We start from the raw sequence: 20,788 nt of genomic DNA, 5'->3' as shown, positions 1-20,788 counted from the left end.
TCCTGTTATGCTCAGTTTTCTTGAGCCCTCTGATTCCCATTGCTATATAGTTTACACTTAAATGCCCTCACTTTCCAGATTGTAGTTTTCTGGGGTTTATGTATTATAACTGACAGGTGACATTTTATGTCATGCATAAAAGATGTTGCAGGTCCCAGATCCAAACACTGATATGCATTGTTAAAGGTCAGAAATGTTTGACATTCTATTTCCAAAAGGCAGATTACTTTTTGAAAGGCTGTTTTGCTGTCACTGTGTCTAAATGTCCAAGTAGGTTTCTTAGATTTAAACTCAGTTTTGTTTTTCTGAGGGGGGCAGCTGTACCTAAAATGTGATCCAGTTTTTTTCAGCACATTCTGGTTAAGCCGACAGTTTTTGCTCTCCCTGGTACTGTACTTATATATGAATGGTAAGACTTGTTCACACTAGCCATCTAAGGATTAAATCAAAGAGCAGTTACTGTTAAGTGCCTGAACAATAAATAGACATAGCTAATGACATCCACTCGATTTTTACATTTGTAATATTTTTAGTATTTACTACAGCAATATGTGTTATTTTAACCTGGTTTCCTCCAGACATAACGTTTAGAATTGAGGCCAAACAGTTCAGTCTTGTTTCTCACAGTCTGAGAGTCCTTCAGGTGCTTTTTGCAAACTCCAAGGGGGGGTTTGATGTGTTTTGCACTGAAGAGAGCCTTCTGCCTAGCCACTCTGACCTAAAGCTCAGATCAGTGGAGGGCTGCAGTGATGGTTGTCAGACTGACTTTATTTATACAGAATTTGTAACAATGCCTCTTGGGAAGAATGTATTTGCCTTTTAAATGGTGCCACATTTGTAAAAACTTGGATTTGTTGGATGGACAGCAGAGATGAGTATGTGAGTTTTGTCCATGAAAAATGTGCCAAATCTTCTCCCCCAGTACCACACAGCTTATTCTGCTATTGCTATTGACTCTTGTTTGGAGCTTATGGCACCCACAGGTGCTGACTTTTACGGGCTTGATTGGCACCTGGTTGTCAGCACCTGAGCATGGGCCCTGCTACAGTGGTCAGTAGGTGTCTGCTCCAAGAATTGGCATGCCACATTTGACTAATCTGTATAGGTCAATAAGGAAACCTAAGCCGGTTGTTCTGCAAAACCAAGTTGTGGCATTATTTGAATGAGCATTAAATGAACCCTAGTATTATCTATAAAACTGAAGGCCAAGTTCCATATGACGGGGGTTATCAGAGACAGGCCATTAAGTGGGCGTCCCAAGAATACGACACCCCAAGGGAACGTTTCCTCACCCTGTCAGCACCAGAACTGTGGGCTTTGCTCCACAGATTTGCAGTCAAGATTTGAGGGATGCTATTACTAAAAGCTCTCTGCCTGGACAATTTGGAACAGGCTGCTTGCAGCCAATCTCTGGTCTCAAAGGGTTGGCAGGAGGCCTGCCATGACTGCCCTTCACCATCAAGCCCGTTTGCGCTGGTGTCGGCAACACGTACCCTGGAATCAGAACATGTGGAGGAATGTTATGTTCAACAGTGAGTCCAGATTCTGCTTATGGCAGTTGGATCTTAAGGTCAAAATGTGGAGAAATTATATGCTGACTGCTGTACCAATAGGGCAACATCTTTTGGTGGATGCAGTGTGATAGTGTAGGGCAGCACCTCATTGGAAAAACTAGGCTTGTCATCACTGAAGGCAACGTCAAGGCAGAGAGATATCAGGATGAGATTCTGCAACCAGTGGTAATAGAATATCTCCACGATCTAGGACCAAACTCTATCCTCCAAGATGACAACACTCACCCCCACAAAGCAAGATTTATCAGAGACTACCTCCATGATTTGGGAGTGGAGAGGATGGAATTGCCTGCCAGCAGTCCTGAACTCAACCCCACTGAACACTTGTGAGATCAGCTTAGGCATGCTGTTCATGCCAGAGTAACCAGCACAAGCACACTGACTGACTTGTGACAAATACTGGTTGAAGAATGGGATGCCATCCCACAGCAGTATGTCAGTAGGAGTTGCCAGGCTGTTGCGGCTGTGTATGGTTCTTCCACATGCTACTGAGGCTCCTTTTTGTTAAATGAAATTGTTAAATTGCCAAAATGTCTTGTTTTGTCTGACTCAACCAAACAAGAGTGAATGACAGAATAAGCTGTTTGGCATTGGTGGAGAAGATGTGGCAAATTTTTCATGGGCATAACCCACATACTCAGCTCTGCTGCTCATCCAACAAAGGCATTTTCCTTACAAATGTGGCACCATTTAAAAGGGAAATAAACAGATTTTCCAACGGTTTAAGATTTATTGCCAAGAAGTACTGTTACAACAACAAAATAATTTACCGAACACACTTCCTTAGTTTTTGTGCTAGGTTTAGATTGATGGTGGCTGAAGTGATGAAATTAATGCCTAGCAGAAACATAACATTGCTTCATTGTCACTCACAGTTGTTGTGCCCCTGATTATGTAAAACTCTGAACCTTCATGTAATTCAAATGGGTGCCTTTAAAAAATCTCTCTCACGGTTGTATTTGATTTAGAAGATGATCTGCAGAGACCTAAAAACATTTTTCCTACCAGGCTGTAAACACAGGCTTTTTCCTTCTGCTGTCAAGCTGAGCATTTTCATTTTAAACCAAATGGGGATTGACTCACTTTCAAAGACAGCCTATGGAGGACACTACAGTTTCCCAGACTTCCATACTTCATTCATTACAGTTTCTACTTGAGAGCTACTTTCAGAAACTGCCATGGCATTTATAGCCCAGTGTACACTGAATGCTTTGATCTGTTTGAGTGCTGAAGGCTGTAGAGTTTTGGAGGCCACAGAGACAAAAGAAATCCATTGTGCAGCTCTCTGGGCTCTCATGATAATGCATCAAACTGAGGAGGGAGAATTACATCAGCCATTCACACCAGCCTTTCACTGTATGCAAAGTTTCCAATACAGATGGCTGCAGTTAATGATGGATGGATACTGTTCTTATTTATCAACGAAACTTCCTCTGCTGCAGAGACATTTGCCTGCATGTAGCCTCAGAAAGGAAAAGAGAAAAAATTTAAAAATTGCACTTATTTGTACAGTGATGATGAAAATGAATATTCCACATCCAAATATTCAGTAGTTGTTTGATCCAGCCCTTCAAAGGTGATATCTTCTGTACTTTAGAGTTCATTTTCATCCAACAGCTTTTTGTACAACAGGTATTGCCTAGAGGATGTTTCTGTTGATTTTTTAAGGCAATAGCTTGATGCTCTATTTGGCTTTAGATAATTCATGACAGGTTGAGAGCATGCAACCACAGGAGGGAGGTTTCACTGTCTGCAGTTAGCCCCTCAGCCTGGATCCTGCATAAGCCTTGTACATTACAGGCCTATAGGTTGTTCAGTGCCTGCACAGCTGAGATCCCCCAAGAGTTGGGGGATCTCAGCTCATAGGTGGGTCCACACAAGACTGTGCAACTCCTGAAAGTATCCTGACCATCAAACTCCTCTGTCAGGATGGTGCCATTTAGGACCTTTACTGCAAGGCAGTGCGAAGAGGATGCAGCTAACATGAGGCTCTGTATGGTCCTCTTATCACTTGTGCCAAAGTGGCCCTCCATTGTCTCACACAAACCACAAACTCTAGCCTTCTTATCTCTTTGCGTTGTCCTTGCAGACTCATGCCTCAGTCTCCTGCCAAGTTTGGTATTGCGACTTGACTCAATGATAATGATGGTTTCCTCAGAAATTAGCCCCCCCTTCTCCTGGGTATCCATGAATGCATTCCAGGGCAGCAACCAAGGTACCAGACCTTAAATTCCCACAGACAGAATCAGGATCTCGAGTGGCATCTAAGAGTTGCCATATGCCCAGCTGTATACACCTTCGTAACATCTGGCCTCCAAGGAGATGGACATCTAATCTAATTTTACTAAAGTCAGCCTCCCAGGGGCACCTCAACCAGAATTTCAGGGTTGAGACCATAGACTGTAGAAAGAATTGGACAAAGCCTGTGTGACGTCAGCTGTCTGCGTACAATAGGCGGACTCAAACTGCATTTGAAGCCAATCCACTGCAGCTTCCATATTGAAATTGCGGCCTCAACTCATCTTTGGATCAACCTAATGGCCTGCCCACAGAGCTTGACCTCCTGTCAGCTAAGCTAGCTAGCATTCTGGTTGATAGAAATGTAGCTTCTGCCTGTCAAGCTAACTGTCAATAAAATGAGATGCACCAATCACTTCACAGTGAGGTTTTTCCTCAGTATAATCACAATGATTGTGGTACAAAAAAATTCACCCCCCTACAATGAGAGCACATGAAGACTTTAGCGAATGAGACACGTTTTTCTATTTTTTGAACCAGGCTGTAAACCAGTTTATTTCTAATGTCAAAAACGGCGGTTTAAATGTGTTCAGATGGAACTTCTGTTTTTCCTGCAGCCAGCTTCAAGTGGACACTCTCTGTATTGCAATATTTTGGACTTCCGCATTGGCTTCATTTTTAAGGACTGGAGGTTGCCGCTTGGTTGAAACCAGAAGCCAATGTTCACTTCTGAAGAATTGGGCAGTCCTGTAAACGCTGCAATCCCTTAGCAGCCAGACAGGATGTACACAGATGCACCAGTGAAGTCTGACTTTGGTACACAGTGCAAAGGGTACTTTAGAGTGAAGTATGCCTGCATTTTTGTTTGAAAACTGAGAGCACGTTCAATAAATGCGTTCATTTAGCATGCCCAGGCAAATCGTCATGCTTTTCTTCTTGGAAGCATCCTTCCCACTTGAGCATACCAAGACAGCATTTGGCCACTTGTCTGCTTTTTACATACCACCCTATAATCTCTGAGGTGTTTAACCTATCCCTTCTCAGCCCACAGACTCTGGTCTTGACTATGTTCCTTTGTCTTCATGTGTGCATAAAGACTTACTGTATATTGCTATCTTTTTATAACAGACTTCCAGGCTTTTGCCTCCAGTTTTCTATTGAGTGCTTCTGCTGGAAAAAAAAGACATGAGTCCATTTCAATGTGCCTGACATCAATGCCTCTGTTTTCTTCTCTTGTATACTGATTATCAACCATGAGATGTATTCTGTCACCAAAACACTCTATTATGTATCAAGTTGAGCTCCATTGTTGTTTGGTTATAAAACAGATTTAAATGAACACTGATGTCTCTGTTTGGACTACAAAAGCAAAATAGACCATCAGAGAGCAGACCTGCTATTTCCTTAGTATTTTAATTCCTCTAAATTCCCCCTGTGCCCCATGGTCCATGTCAAACAAGGCTTTAACTACATGCTGCCAAAAAAGCTTTTGTTTAAATCTGCCACAGGAGATTCACAGCTATACAAGCTACAGGACTGAATGTTTAAAGGAAGCAGGATGAGAGTTTTTGGTCAGACAAGATCAACAAAGAGAGAGGATGAACCACTTTGTCCACAGGGGAACTAAAATCGACAGATCATTAATACTCCTAGCAGTGGTTTAAAAGTGAAAACGCATGGAAATAACCTCCTTCTCTTTTCACTCGGTTTCTGCCCAGCCAGCATGTCCATGTGGGCCCCATATGGGTTATATAAGGGCTGCAAATATGGGTCCCAAGTGGGTTTGTCCGCGGGTTCCATGGAGGCCCCACCTGTAATTGCCCATATGGGCTTCAAGTGGGATCTACCTGGGCTTTATATGGGGTCTATCTGGGCAATTGATATGGGGCCCATATAGGCCCCATCTCTGCCAGAAGAAAGATCTCATTGGGCCTTGTGTGGGGCCCAAATAGGCTGATAAATGGGTTCTAAGTGGGTTTGTCCGCAGGTTCCATGGGGGCCCCACCTGTAATTGCCCATATGGGCTTCAAGTGGGATCTACCTGGGCTTTATATGGGGCCTATCTGGGCAATTCATATGGCACCCATATAGGCCCCATCTCTGCCTGAAGAAAGATCTCACTAGGCATTGTGTGGGGCCCAAGTGGGCTGAAAAATGGGTTCCAAGTGGGTTTCTCCACAGGTTTCGTGGAGGCCCCACATGGGACTGCTAAATGGGCCTCAAGTGGGATCTACCTGAGCTCTATATGGGGCCTATCTGGGCAATTGATATAAGACCCATATAGGCCCGATATCACTGCCTGGAAAAAAGACCTCACTGAGCCTCAAGAAGGGGGCCAACAGGGTTTCAGAATGGGTTCCAGATGGATTTGACAGCAGTTTCCCATACGGCCCTACATGTGGGTCCCTAAACACCAAAGAGAATACAAAGGTCAGGACATAAAATGCTTAGTACGAAAATGTTTTGTTTTTTTTTTAAATACAAATTCATGTTTACAGAAGTCTGTATACAGCAACAGACACCCATTTTTTTGTAATTTTGTGTAAAACTTAAGATATTTGTACAGACTGCACATTTTTACACACAGATTGCAGAAAGTGGGTTTGTATGAGGTTTGTCTGCACTACCTGCATCAGGTGCAGGTCAGCAGACTCCTAGGCCTGAAACACTGGCAAAAATGTAAAATAATTTATTTTAAACAACTGGTGCTAAAATTCACAACAAAAACTATGACACACAGCTGTGTTCAAAACAAACTTGAGTTTAATATAAAATGTGCCTTCACAAAAACTAACCATTTTACTGCAATAACATTGTGCAGTGCTATAAGCATTGCAAGTGGCTGCTTTCGCGTAACTGCTCAAAATGTCGTGGAACACATAACAGAAACCACAATGGCAGGCATGGGGACTATTTTTAACTACTTTCACCATAGTTAGGTTTTAACTGTTCTTTTAAAGGAAAAAGTATAAATTTAATCTTGTAGAGCCTTGGTTTGACTGAAAACAGTGTGGATAAGAGGTTATAGGCTATGGAGGCAGAACAACTTGCGAACAATGAATCAGTGTCATCATGGCCGTCTGAGTTAAACTACCACACTGTAAGTAGTAATTGCACAAACTGCATATGTTGAGAACAGATGGTTATAAGAGTGACAAGGTTGAACATAAAATTAACATTGCCAACAGGACAGTCTTAACGCTGCTCATCCACTTTTTTAGAAGCTCTAGTTGTTGAAATTAAATTCACCGTTCAAATCCTCAATTGACATTTTTTCAAATCTGTATACAAACACTTTTAACCAAGTAACTAGCTACCTGACTACTTATGACAATATATATTTTTTCAATTGGTGCAAAAACATTACTTGAGAATGGAGGAAAAGGCAAATATACAAAACTTTGTGCATAATTTTATAGGAGAACACAGGACCTACGGATCCTACAATGCACTGTAATTCCTTTAAGACACTGTTAAGCTAGTTTTTAAAACTTTCAAACCATGCACATTTTATTCTAAACTTAGATTTGTAGTGGTTAGATTTTAAATCTTTTAATGCTGTAATATATTGTAGATGGCATATATACACACATATATATATATATATATATAGAGAGAGAGAGAGAGAGAGAGAGAGTCATACTACTAAAGTAGCATGTACTTTTTGTTATCAACAGCAGTTAGTCCTCTTTCATAGGCATGGTAGACATTTCTATGGTTACAGCAGAATCACCAATTAGACGCAAGTGTGGCATTCTAGGATTGTGGGTGATGCAATAGCTTTGGGGTTAGACACAAAATAAACTATTTCTTGGAAAGAGGTTGTCTTACAAACTTTTGTCTTCTACAGAAGCATAGTCCATCGTTTTACTCCAAGACAGCTCATAGTAAGCTGGATATTTCTGACATTATGGCTAATGATAAAATCCACCATGGAGTAAATGATGAGACCTTTACTTCCAGAATGACATTGTTGATCTCTATTGGATTTGTGTCTCATCTTGAGATTGGAGGGCCTGTGTTTCACCCCTTTTGGTGAACTCCCTCTGTGCTCTCACGGCTCGGTTGCCCCCTCTGTCCCGAGCTCCTGTAAACCATTTTGAGAGAGCCTTCTCCGCATCCTTCTGGTTTATGTCCTTTGTAAGGATGTTCTTCTTCAGTGCTCCTAGAAATAAATGAATAAAGTGTCAACTTAATTATTCTAGCTTGTTTTACCATTTTGTAACATACTCATGGCAGGCGACCAATTATCTATTTTCTTTTAAAAAATTACAGAGCAATAGACAAAAGGCAACTGAAAGGAATCCAGTAAATGAAGTTCAAGACATGCCTCATGATATTGAATACAACAATTACCATCTGAAATCACAATGACATCATAGGGTACCCTATAAAGTCCTCCATTTTTAAATTTCCTAAGTTTAAGCAATTCAACGCAAGTCATTAAATCCATGAAAAAATGCATTCAAAGTAGGAGATCAGCTAAAAATTGATCTTTGGTGACACAAAAAACTAGAATGTTAGTGCTGGACTGATGGATATTCCAAATCCATATTTCTATGATGTTCAAACAAGGAAATATTTTCGTCAGTATATTTCAAATCACTTTAAGTACTTATAGTGCAGTAATGGTTGTTTTACATTTAAATTAATTAAACAATTTGGCTAATTAAGTTAGTTCAAAGACTATATACAATGTCACTTAAAGTAAAGACTGAAATTGAAGGACTTACTATTGATAAAAACTTGATATTACAAACTAAATATTTTTTAGTTGTTAGACTGCAACTAGCTGAGGGTCAACAAGACTAGGTTAAAACCTAGTATATGGCTGACTGTATCTATCTGGGATGGCCGTTAAAATGCCTGACTGAATTGTGTGTTCTGGCAGAGTGACTTTTTTATTGGGGTATGTAACTGTGCTGGCCCCTATGTCTGTGGGTTTAGAAATGAAGGATCCTAATTCCTGCTCTGTTCAAAGATCCAGATCATAGGGTTCAGTTCAGCAAGAAAAGACTAGTCTTTCAGCTCCCAAATGGCTCATTCATTCAGTACCACTTTGGCTTTGAAATGAGAAAAAAAGATGCATTTTTTGCACTCAGGATTGATAAAACTGCATGTTGTTTTTATCCCCAAAAACTGTCAGACTAAGTCCTTTAATTCTCAAAATAGAAGAAAATTTACATATTGCTTGATATAAACTGTTTTTTAGACAATCAAGCACCAGTTCTATAACTTTTGATATGTTGAATGCTGTACATTTTTATACATAAAGCACAGTGAGCAGTTTCCTATGATTTCCATGTGGTATGCATGTAGCTGGTTTACAAACCTGCCAAGAAGGAAAAAAAAGAAAGCTACAACGGCAACCACTCGGGTCATGACCTGAGTGAAGACTGTTTTTGTTTTAACCCAGCAAAAAGTCCATCCTGAAGCCATGGATTATGTAAAATCACTTTTCAAGAGGCCAACAACGTCACCCTTTTGTTTCTGCACATCTACTACAGATCAGATGATTAAATGGGCTTGCACTGCACTGATGCAGCAGTATTTGAGGTGACAGGAGACTTTAATTGCCTGTGCCCCTCCTCTCACCAACTCAAACTAGTGTTCATCTGTAAGGTGAGTTACAACAAAAGGTTTGATGATTTTCACCTTTTATTAAGGAAAAATGTGAGCAAACTGCCATGCAGTGGAAAGAAGTTTAGTTTTTACGATGACATCATAGAGCTGATAGGATGCTCTGTCTTGGTGCCCGGGCAGTTCGCTTCCATTCATACTGACTACAATGAACTGGACTTTGGGCTCAAGTGCAATCGAGCCGACCAGGCCCGTGTGAAAGCCACCTACATTTTTAATAGCTGTCAAAATCAACATTGTAAGGCACTAATCTTGTACAGAGTACTGAATTTCTCAAGTTGCTTGCTCACACAGCAAACTAATTTAGATGGCCAAATGGCTTGATGAAATTACTATCTGGAGTCTGAAAGCCAATTACATTTTGAACATGAACTTCTAACCTCACATTTGAATAATTGTTCAAACCTTGGAAACCTTGGACATAAAATGGCCACCCTATTAAATACTTAATTTTAAAGACAACTACCATAAACAAGATCAAATAGACGTAGCTCCCTGAAGGGTTTCTTCCCATGACGTCCAAAGAGGTTGTACTGCAGTGCAAGGTCAGGTGACATTATAAATGCCATCATTCTTCTGGTTGCGTCATCTATCGAAGAACCTCCAATTTCTCCAACCATGGCGACCTGAGAATACATAGTGAAAGTCACAGAAGAAATTCTATGGTTACTGAACAGTTGGATGATTACTACTACCACCATTTCATGATTCTTCTTTATTACCCTCTTTTGCTATTATGCCCCCCCCCCCCAAAAATCCTCCTTTCCCTCTCTCTCTTCCTCTCCATGGGATACAGGTTTATTTTTAAAAATTAATGTCATGAAAAAGTTCATTTTTTGCCATGATTTAATTAAAAGGTTAAACTTTAATATATTCTAGATTCATTTCATACAAAGTGAAACATTAAAAACGTTTTAAAAGTTAATGATTACAGCTTACTGCTCACAAAAATCCACTATCTCAGAATATTAGAATTAGGACCATCACATTATCAAAATTTTAATCCCAATTAATCTCAAAACTTTGATAGTTAACTTGTTATTAATTGCAAATTAATCGCACCCTTTTTATCCGTCCTAAACTTATCATATGGTAGTATTTCTGAAGATTTGTATATCCTTGACAATAACAGTGGACAAAAATGCTTTCTCTATGCAAATGTTTGTTCATGACAACAATCCAAAACAATGACAGCTAATATCAAAATAATTTCCAGAGAAAAATTTTCTCTACAGATTACTGGGGGAAGTCAAGTCCCCAGAGAGCGCATACATTAAGATGGAAGAGCCTTTTAGTATTTTACTTACAAAAATAGCTCTCAAAGAAAGTTCATAAGTGCAGTCCTTTGATGCAAATAGTTTCTGACAGAAAGTCATCCTCCACAATACTATTCAGCCTTCAATCTGTTGCCACCAATTTAGCAAATACTGTAGAAAGTTTATTGCTTTGGTCTGGCTTTGGCTAGGGGGGCCAGCTCTCCATATTGGCAGTGTGCTTGGCCAGTGAGTGGTACAGAGTTTTTAAGAATCTAAGAACTCAGGGTAACTCAGTTCACGTCCACAGTAAGTGCAAATTAATTCAGTCAAATCAGGCTTGATCTGAAAGCTGAAACTGCCAATCAAAATTCTGTCCTTTATCCATTTTTCCTCTCTTGCTCCTAACAACATCACTATGGCAGCACTTCCTGATCTCAAACTACAGGATGGATTGTGGGTACTGGTGTTCAAAATAATCTTTTCCATGATGCATCGTAATGACGACGAAAACAATTCTGCATCAATGTAGAAGCAGCTCATAATTGATGCAGACAAAAGCTGCTCGTCTGTTTTCCCTCTGCTTATTATTACTGAAATAACCTGTTAACCTTTCAAACACATCAGCTTCCAATGCATTTCAATGGTAGTCTATTTCAAACGGTACAGCTTTTCTTGTCCTTGTGCTTGCAGTAGTCCCATGTGACACTACTCAACTAATCAACTACAGTGTTATCAACAGGTTGGTAATAGGAGGCAGAAATGCTGGCCTAACAAATGCAGTCAGGTGCTGTCTACTGACAGGAACAAAGAGAGGCAGTGCAAATAAGGGAGAATTGGTCACTATTTTGCCTCCATGTGGCCCATCCTGGAAATGGTCTTTTTGTTCCGAGTTTGCCTCTGTCTCTAGTGTTTAAATCTAAAATGCAGTCTGATATCCTCTTTTAAGTCTGGATGTTCCTTCAGTGGAGCAGAGCTGCCAGGCTCCACCATGTTTGTTCTTACAGAGATAAGTCACTTACTGCAAGTCCAAGTTGAAACTGTTGTTGTTAAATGACTAAAAATAAAATCAAGTAAATTTGATGAATTATTTTTGACAAAGTTCGATCAGGTCCATGATGTATAATTACACTGAAGATTACAATGTAGTAGTTATAGTCACATTTTCAGATATAGTGCAGACAGTGTGGTCCTTTAATGTTTATCTGTCTGCTGTGTGAGGTGTGTACTAAAGACAGACACCTATGCACTTTAATTAAAAGAAGGAAACCACAGTGTTGATAAAAAGAAACATGCATCATGTTATCCATTATATTATGTACATTATATGTTGTTAATGTTATATTACGCTAACTTTGTAGAAAGTCTACATCAGATGTGAGTTTATTACTCATATCTTTCTAAATGACTGAGGGCCCTGTCATTTCCCTGCTGTAAACGATGGGGCCATGCATAATCTGCGCAGCTGTAAAACCGAGGAATAGGGGCCAATAAAGCACAATGTATGGAGCAATGCAAAGGGATTTTCAAGAAACTGTCGGGGTTTGCTCATCTTGAACATAGCACTCCTGATGATCACTACTGTGTGTGGAAGTCTGCCGGGTCTGTAGCAGCAGCAGCATAAGCGCTCTTCACCTGCAGAGCTCCGCTGCTCTGTACCGGCGGAGGTTTCTATTTGAGAAAGTGATTTTCAGCTTGTATTAACAATGCGCCCAGATATCCAAAATGAGATGATTGGGCATGCAATTTATACCTTGAATCATAGTCTAAACACTTTTAGAAGCAAGTGCAGGTCAACTTGGGCTGCGTGTTGGCGCAAGTCTGAGACTGGGAGCGCATGGAGCCAAAAGGAGAGGGAAAAGGCATCTATTAAAAGATAGATCTCATTATGGATCAATGTTATGGATCAATTTCTGATTTTCAAAACGAGAATTGATCTGAATAGGAGAATCGATTTTTTGAACCAGTCCTAACCTCACGTTAGAGTCTAAAAAAAAACTTTAATGACACAGACAATACCTTTCACATTTAGTTCAGGTTTTAAATCCTAACAGTATGATTTGAAGTTCATTTAATCAAATAAGATTTGTGAGTAAGGGAGGGAAAGAGTTTTCTCTGATAAAGATGTAGGGGGAAAGGGGAAAACCTGACTAAACCTTTATCTATACTTCCAAATATTTGGCCTATTAGAACTTTTCCAAAAGCTGTAATTTTTCATGAAAACGGTTTATTGTACATAAGAGATGGGTATTATCTTAATTACTATATTATCATTTAATATAATTCAGTTAAAAGGTGCAACAAAAAAAGTATTTTGTAAAGAAATTCAGATTTGCATTGGAGTTTTTGTTTACCAGACTTCTTAACTGCATTTAAAAAAGAAGCCATGTCCAGTTCTATTGAAAATGGAGAATGCACTGAATGAATCTTGATGCATTGTTATATCAAATTGATTTGTTGGCCTGATTCTTGTAATCAAATCAAATTGTGAGACCAGTCAAGATGTACAGCTCTAGACAAGGGTCATACCAACGCATGTGCGTTACTCGTGCTCAAAACAAACAAACAAACAAAAAAAAAAGCCATTACAATTGATTTACATTAACTTATTAGCATGTTAATGTTGAATATCAAAAGTCCAATCTCAGGCTTGCCCAAGTCCTTTGAGTAGAGCTCTGTACCTTGACTGGTATCACATTTATAGTTATTATGATGATCAGACCAACAATTCAATCTGATATCCCGATTCATCCAATGCTGCCTTCATGTTCTATAGAACTACACATGGTTACTTTTGATCCATGGAGACAAGCAATTTCTCTACACAATAATCCATTCTTTTTATGTCATTTACCTGAATGATATCATTATATTAATATTCCAATGTAAAGTAAAAGGTTTGCATAAACATACTTACAGCTTTTTGAAGAAGGCATTATTGAAATAAGCTTAATAATATTTGAAATATAAAGATTTAGGTGTATTTCTGCATTTTTAATTAATTTATGTTAAATTATTTTCTAAAATTTTAAAATAAAATTTGTTACATATTAAAATTAAATAGCTTTATTAGGTCCTTCTCCAGGTCCTTCCCTCACTCACACATCTTATTTAGTCTTATCGAACTTCAGATTATCCTGTTAGGATTTTAAATTGAGCTGGAAATAAGACCGGCTGCTTCCTGTCATGTTATTTTATACACTCATTAAAAGGATTTTATATGAACTAAAACTATTGTAGCCTTAAAAAATATTATTGGCACATTGTAAGGAAGTGTTGCACTGTTTTGGGATAATGGTGAATCAATCATATCTGGCTACTTGTTCAGTAATTTTTCATGTCACACGTCATGTCTGCTCCACATGTGTGTTTTGTCTCTTATATTTGATATTACTGCATTTAGTGATTGCAATGGTATTGATAAAAATGAGACACAATTGTTTTAATTGTCAATGGGGAAAACAAACAGAGTTCACCCAACCTAGATAACATCTTTCGCTGTCTTCTTTTCAGAATTCTCAGACTCTGTTTCTCCATGCTCTGCCAAGTGCAGGCCTGCAAAGCGCAAGTATTTTGCACTAGCAAAGTCACAACACAGAAGTTGACTGGTTGAGTAGAGTCAGATGTGACTACTACTACCAAAAGACAAGAAAAGCTGCACCATTTAAAACAGACTACCATTGAAATGCATTGAAAAAAAGCCTTGTTTGAAGGGAAACTGGTCATTATTTGAGCATTTAGAGTAGGCCCAGCTGAAGGGTGAAAATACACCAAGCAGCATCCATCTGCATTGATATGAGCTGGTTCTGCATTGATCTGCATCACAATGCATCTTGAGATTATCAATTTCAATGCCACTACTTTCAAGAATCCACAGTAACCCTTAAACAGTATTCTCTCCTATTTGTGTATCTCATAAAAGCACTGCTTTGTGAAATTATCCTTAAAAAAAATACATCAGATCTTTCAACAGTGTGTGCTTTATGCCTAAAGTAATGTTTAGGAGACTGAGCCCCAATCAGACAATAAATAGGGAGCATTTAACTGGGCCTTTTACTTAAGTTTGTGTGAACAATGGACTAAACTGCTCAAATGGATTTCGTTTTTGCAAAGTTTACCGCTGCAGTATACATGGGTCCTTCGTGCTACAAATGTGAAGCTTCCAATTGATGATATATGCAACCAGCAGCTGATAGATGACTGACAGAGAACCTAGAAGCAAGTGCAAATACAGTAAAAAGTTAATAGGATTGGAACTTACAACCCCTGACATGAACTCCAAGTCCGACAGCTTCTCGTTCATGGCCTGGACATCATCAATAGTTGTTAACGGAAACACTGCTCCTTGTGGTGGTTCAGACATTGTCAAAGCTTCTCTTTGCTTCAACAAAGTGTTAAGCATTTTGCTATGCACTCTCTGTGTGTCCTTCACTTCCTCAAGTAAAGTTATCAATTTTATATACATGGCTTCTCCAAGGCTACTGGCATTGTTAAGATCTGAGGAGGCGCTACTGGCACTGCTCATGCATGAGGTGGCACTTGGGCTTCTCTGAGTTGGGGTGGCACTGGGGCTTCGCAGAGTTGGGGTGGCACTGGGGCTTCGCAGAGTCGAGGTGGCACTCGGGTTTCTCAGAGTCGGGGCGGCACTCAGGCTTCTCAGAGTTGGGGTGGCACTCGGGTCTCTCAGAGTCGGGGTGGCACTCGGGTCTCTCAGAGTCGGGGTGGCACTCGGGTCCCTCAGAGTCGGGGTGGCACTCGGGTCTCCCAGAGTCGGGTGGCACTATACTCATTTACTCTACATGGTGTACTGGTGCTTCTTGAGCAAACGTGGCTGGTTACTCTCTGGCTTACACTTGGCTTATATGCTTTAAAATGGCTACCAAATTCAATGGGAGGAGAGGGAGGCAATTCATCGTCACCACACGTATCAGATTCCTCTTCACTTGTTTCAAGGGCAGGGCTTTCATGGATCGCCTACATTAAGATAAAAGAAAAAATAAAAAGTTAAACAAATGTCATCAAGACAGTACTAGGCAGACATACATTGATATAATGCAAATATTGCAGTGCATTCCATCCAAATGGGTTTTTGATCCAATTTGTTGAATTAACAATACTAATTGGCTAGCAGCATTAAAGTACACAGCTGAACAAAGTCAGGTTATGGTAAGAAAATGTGGTCAATTTGTTTCCGATAGGTGTTTCATTTATAGCACAGTGTGATCCACAATTATGAGTCTTAAAGTCTTGTGCCAAATAAAAAAAGCAAATTATTCTTTGTCAGGAGCATTGATAACTTAGAAATCAGTTGAATTATTATACAATGTTTGTCTTTGTCTTTATTATGATGACAGCTGTACTGGAAAAACTGCCTCAAAGTTTTTTCAATAATATTTTAGCCTACAAATTAAGGTTAAGACAAATGACATTAAGATTGTGAGAAATGAAATTAAGGATATGAGAAATTATGTTTTGAAACACTGTAAATGCGAGAGAGAAAGAAAGAGACACACACAGACAGAGTACAGCAGTGAACAATAAACATAAAACGTGATAAGAGAAAGTGCTGCCAAAGACAGAGTAGTTATTCAAGGAAATAAGACTTTACTTTCCAATGGCTTCATAGCGGTTACACTGAAGAACTGAGAGACACTGCCACACTTCTGGTAAAATGTGCACTTTTGTTTATTTCTATATAGCACCTTCGGTGTGTTTTTGCATGTGTGTATCTCAAAAGAGCAAAGTGTGTGTCTTTGCCGTCTTCTTTGAGGACAAGTTACACCAGCAATCGTTGCTTTAACTAATTAAGTAACGTCCCTTTTCCATTTAATTTAAAAGGCACACATTTTAAGATTTTGACAGACTATGAGAGACAGAAAAGTCACATGGTCTTTTTTTTCTAATCATGATCTGACGCTTGACCATAAGCTTCACATCCTGCATAAATCCAACCACAAAATATTTTAAATAACAAACAATTTAAAAATACAGAGAGTGGAATTTCTGCAGAATTTCTTTCTGGATTATATGGATGGTTAATAGGTAATTGAGCTGTATCACATTTTATTTACATTTTATTTTAGTTCACCTTTGATGACTTTTCATTATACGCATAATTTTAGTATCATATAGAAATGGGCTGATGCACATTGTTTTCAGTCCCAATTCAATTGCAACACATCAGTACTGATACCAGATACAACAGATATTTTTTTTAAAATCATATTTAAATCCCAACTGTTTCTGGTGGTATTCTTAGTGTTATAAATTACACAAAGTATTTTAAGATTTAGCAAATGCATCTGGGTCAGTACTTCAGTCTTATCTGGAGGGTGTATGATTTCTCTAAAGTGCCAAAGGTAGGAGCAAATTTAGTGAAAATATATTTTAGAGGATTAGGACATGTATAAGTACCCCAAATTTCAAGACAAGATGGCAAGGTTTTTTGTAGATGAAGAAGAAATACTGTAAATTCTAGAGAAGCCAGTGAAGAGCTTTGGAAGGTGGTACAATGAGGACCTTAATTTTTTCCCCTTCTTATATACAAATAAATTCTAAACTTAAAAAAATAAAATAAAATGCTGGAGATGTTCATAACATTTAGCCCATGACAGAGTCTGTCTTTAATTTCTTCTGGGGAAAAAACATGCCGTTCTCACTGCCCAATCCAAAAATGTGATTGTGTTCATTTTCTGCTCTTTAGAGAGCCACAAATCAATATTAAGGAGACTGTTATTCAACTTAAATGCAGGAAAAAATCTCTCCTTTTGATGATAAGCATGAATTATTGTTTGTTTTACTGATAGTGAAAGAGAGAGGGGGAGAGAGAGAGACGGGGAGAAAGAGAGGGAGAGAGAGAATGTTGCAACTTGAAGTGCTGTTTGTCTATAGTTTAATTTTTGCTTTAAAACAATGCAAAATTATTCAGACCAGAGAGTGTAGAGAGATCGAGAAAGGCTCAAAACACTAAGTCATCAGCTCTAGACGCACCCTCAAAAGGGTAGCTCGGCTGTGCTGGGCTGCCATGCCGAGTCAAGCAGAGAGGCTCCATGTAAAAGCCCCACGTGTCACTTTCTGGCAAGGGAACGTCACTGTCACTCCCACCTCATCTGGAAAGACCCATCCTTTTCCCCTCCTTCCTCTCAATACCAAACTGCTGACTTTCTGTGCATTTTTTGAAATTTAAGTGGGCAGAGTTACCTTTGACTTTGAAGTTCACTTATACTTTCATTTATCTTTAAAAACATATATATTAAGCAAAGAGGAATAAACAGAATGTTGATCGATGTAGAATTTGAACTTAACCCAGAAATTGAATTAAATATTGCTTATATTATTCACACATTATTATTATTTATTATAATAGTTAATAAATAATCTAATGATTGACAAAGAGTCTGTTATTATGGATAAAAAATTGAACATCCATTAAAGAAAGACTAAAAGCTTTTTGATGTTAAGAACAGCTTAAGGCTAGTACCATTAAAATATTTCGGGTCAGACCAGTAAACAATTCAAAATTAAAGCACAAACTTATAAAGTGAAAAAAATGTTTCACAGATTTAGCCTCTTAATTCCACTCTCAGAGATTGATGTTACTACCTTTAAATGTACAAAATTTACTCACCGTGGACCACATCCCTGGACCCCCCTAGAAAGGTCTGAGCACACATGGTCAGAATGGTATCACCTCTGCCTCACTTTGAGCCAGGAAAAACCATGAACAGTGTGGTTGTCAGGACAATGTGTTGTTCTCTAGTTTTCCATCTATGTATGAGCTTGGTTCAACATGTACTCATTCGGTACATGTCTGTACAGTACAAAGACACATACCTTTACACCCCTAGAAAATATCAAACCCAGCCCAAGGTAACGGGATCAGTCTTGGAGCTGAATCTTTCTATCCCATTCCCCCCCAGCAGCAGAAACCCACCACCACATATAGATTCTGGTCCTGTGGGAAACACTGCACTTACCTTCTCGGTCTTTTCTTTGGTACATCATTGTCTGTTTGAAGATCAGAAGTAGCCTCTGCTCGGGCAAGCTTGCGTCGAGCATCTTCATATGTGTCTGTCAAGTGACAAAAACAAGACAAAACATATGGTTACAGCTAAATTGTTACACCTACCCCCTGCCAGCCCCCTACCAAAAAAACCCTTTGCCTGACCTGCATGTCCAAGTGCACGAACACTGTATGTCCCCCATGAAGCATCCGGTTGTTGTCGCTGTTTCACTGCTTTGGTGACATTAAGATTGTGGCCTTCTGGCCAAAAACAGTCCGTCTTGTCCTCATCAGTGAACCAACATGATGGAATAATATCCACAAGAGCCTTTCCTTCACTTGTCACTTCCTCCCTGAACTCCACAATGCTGAAGAGGGGCATGCTGCAAAGTTAATATGAGGTAGATCAACAGTCGTGTAACTGGGGAAAGGCCACATTTTCATCTTTAACAGGAAGCAGTACCAGTTTTTTTGTCAAGTCAGTCAGAAGCACGCCGTGAAGCCTGTCAGAGAGCTGTGTCACCTTTCTGATCCCCATGCAAGAAACGTCAATAGGATAATCATAAAAGCGTCCTTGTCTTTCATAAAACTGGCACACAGCATACATTTCTCCAGATGCAAACTCCACAATGTTCTTCACAACAGCAACTTTGCCCTCAACATCAAAGCTGTTGTTGCCTTGAGAACAAGATATTATGTTTCCCTCGTGTATGTATCTTTTGTACTGTATACAAGGAGGAACGTTAGAGAGAGTTGGACCACAGACATGCAGTGGCTGAGGCTTGTTCCTCATTTCCTTGATCTCTCCTTGAGGACAGCTGGGTTTTTCACCTAAGCGCCGTACAACTTGTTGGACAGGGTTTTGTGGTCTTCTTACCAGCTTCTTTAATGTCCCCAGATAATTTTCGAAAGGGAAACATGAAACACTGTCTAGGGGACCAAACTTTCTTGCATCATCAGCCAGGTGTATTAGAGAGTGGGTGTTGTACACAAGGTGCTCTGTTCCATAAATCTTTGCAAAGTTGGTCACATAACATTTCAATAGTTTTTCTGCATAATCACAGTATTCGCGACACAAAGCTGGGCTAAGTAGAATTCTTATTGCCACAGACAGCAACATAAAGTTCTTGTACAGTCTTGTAGGTAAACGTCCTTTAAGAACCACAGGGCCTGTGTACAACAAAAACTGTCTGAATTCTGTGGCCTTCCACTGACTGTATTCCATGAGTGACCGTGGTTTTCGAGCAAAATTCCTCGGGAGATGTCCTCTGATTAGTTTCAAGTGGCTGGAGATAACTGTGATGGTGGCTGCAGAAATCCGACACCGTAATGGTCCTTTGATCCACAGACTCACAAGTTTTCGAACATTTCCAAGGCAAACTAGATGCATGTAGTCAAGAACAAAGCATGACACCATTCCTATGCCTAGCTCTTGTAGGGGTGAAACACCATGATGATGTTCATCATCTGCCATATTCTCAAACTGTTCATCTGTTCTCAGTGGTGCAGCCAGATCTGGAAATACGACCCTGTTCTCTGTTCGAACTCCATGCTCTGTACAGCGTTCACAGGAGCTGTAACCTGAATGACCCTTGGTACATTTTAAGAAGGCACGGGCAGGGGCATCACAGATGAAGGCATCAGGAAGTGCAATCTTGTAATGTATTCCATTGTAATGTAAACCCTCCTGAGTTACATGCTTCAGGTCATGGATGAAGTCCTTCAGGTATTCCTCAACAGAGTTAGGCTTTGTAGGACCTGCATACAGACCAATGATGATAATATTACATCCTGAAATTTCTTTGACGTTGGCCAAAATAGGCCATAACTCCATTTTTGAGCTTCGGAAGAGGGGCAATCCATCAATGTTGACACGAAGAGTTAGAGTCTCAACTGAAGGTTGAGATTGCTGTGACAGCAATGTAATTAGAGCATTTGATATCCCAAAATGATGATAACAACCATCCCCAATGTCTTTGACTTCACATGTTTTTGTAGTCGATAAAAGAGTCCTTGGATCTTTGGGCAAATCCAGGCCACACCGCACTAAAATTTGTAGTAGCTCTGACAGGGCACTGTGT

General features: G+C 39.6%; 1 protein-coding gene across 1 annotated transcript; it reads right to left on the bottom strand.

Annotated features, from left to right (window-relative positions):
- Window positions 1-7,792: 7,792 nt before the first annotated feature.
- LOC121516795 lies at window positions 7,793-20,574 on the bottom strand. The gene is made up of 6 exons (XM_041798206.1): window positions 18,873-20,574; window positions 18,682-18,775; window positions 15,625-15,679; window positions 14,967-15,485; window positions 9,919-10,078; window positions 7,793-7,977 (listed from the first exon to the last, which is right to left on the bottom strand). The coding sequence occupies exons 1-6, from the start codon at window positions 19,087-19,089 to the stop codon at window positions 7,793-7,795; spliced, it is 1,230 nt and encodes a 409-aa protein (XP_041654140.1). The 5' UTR covers window positions 19,090-20,574.
- Between the last annotated feature and the right edge of the window lie 214 nt (window positions 20,575-20,788).

This window comes from Cheilinus undulatus, linkage group 10 (assembly GCF_018320785.1).
Source record: "Cheilinus undulatus linkage group 10, ASM1832078v1, whole genome shotgun sequence".
Taxonomy (NCBI): domain Eukaryota; kingdom Metazoa; phylum Chordata; class Actinopteri; order Labriformes; family Labridae; genus Cheilinus; species Cheilinus undulatus.
Note: the sequence above shows the minus strand (reverse complement) of the source record. Positions and strands in the feature narration are given on the sequence as shown.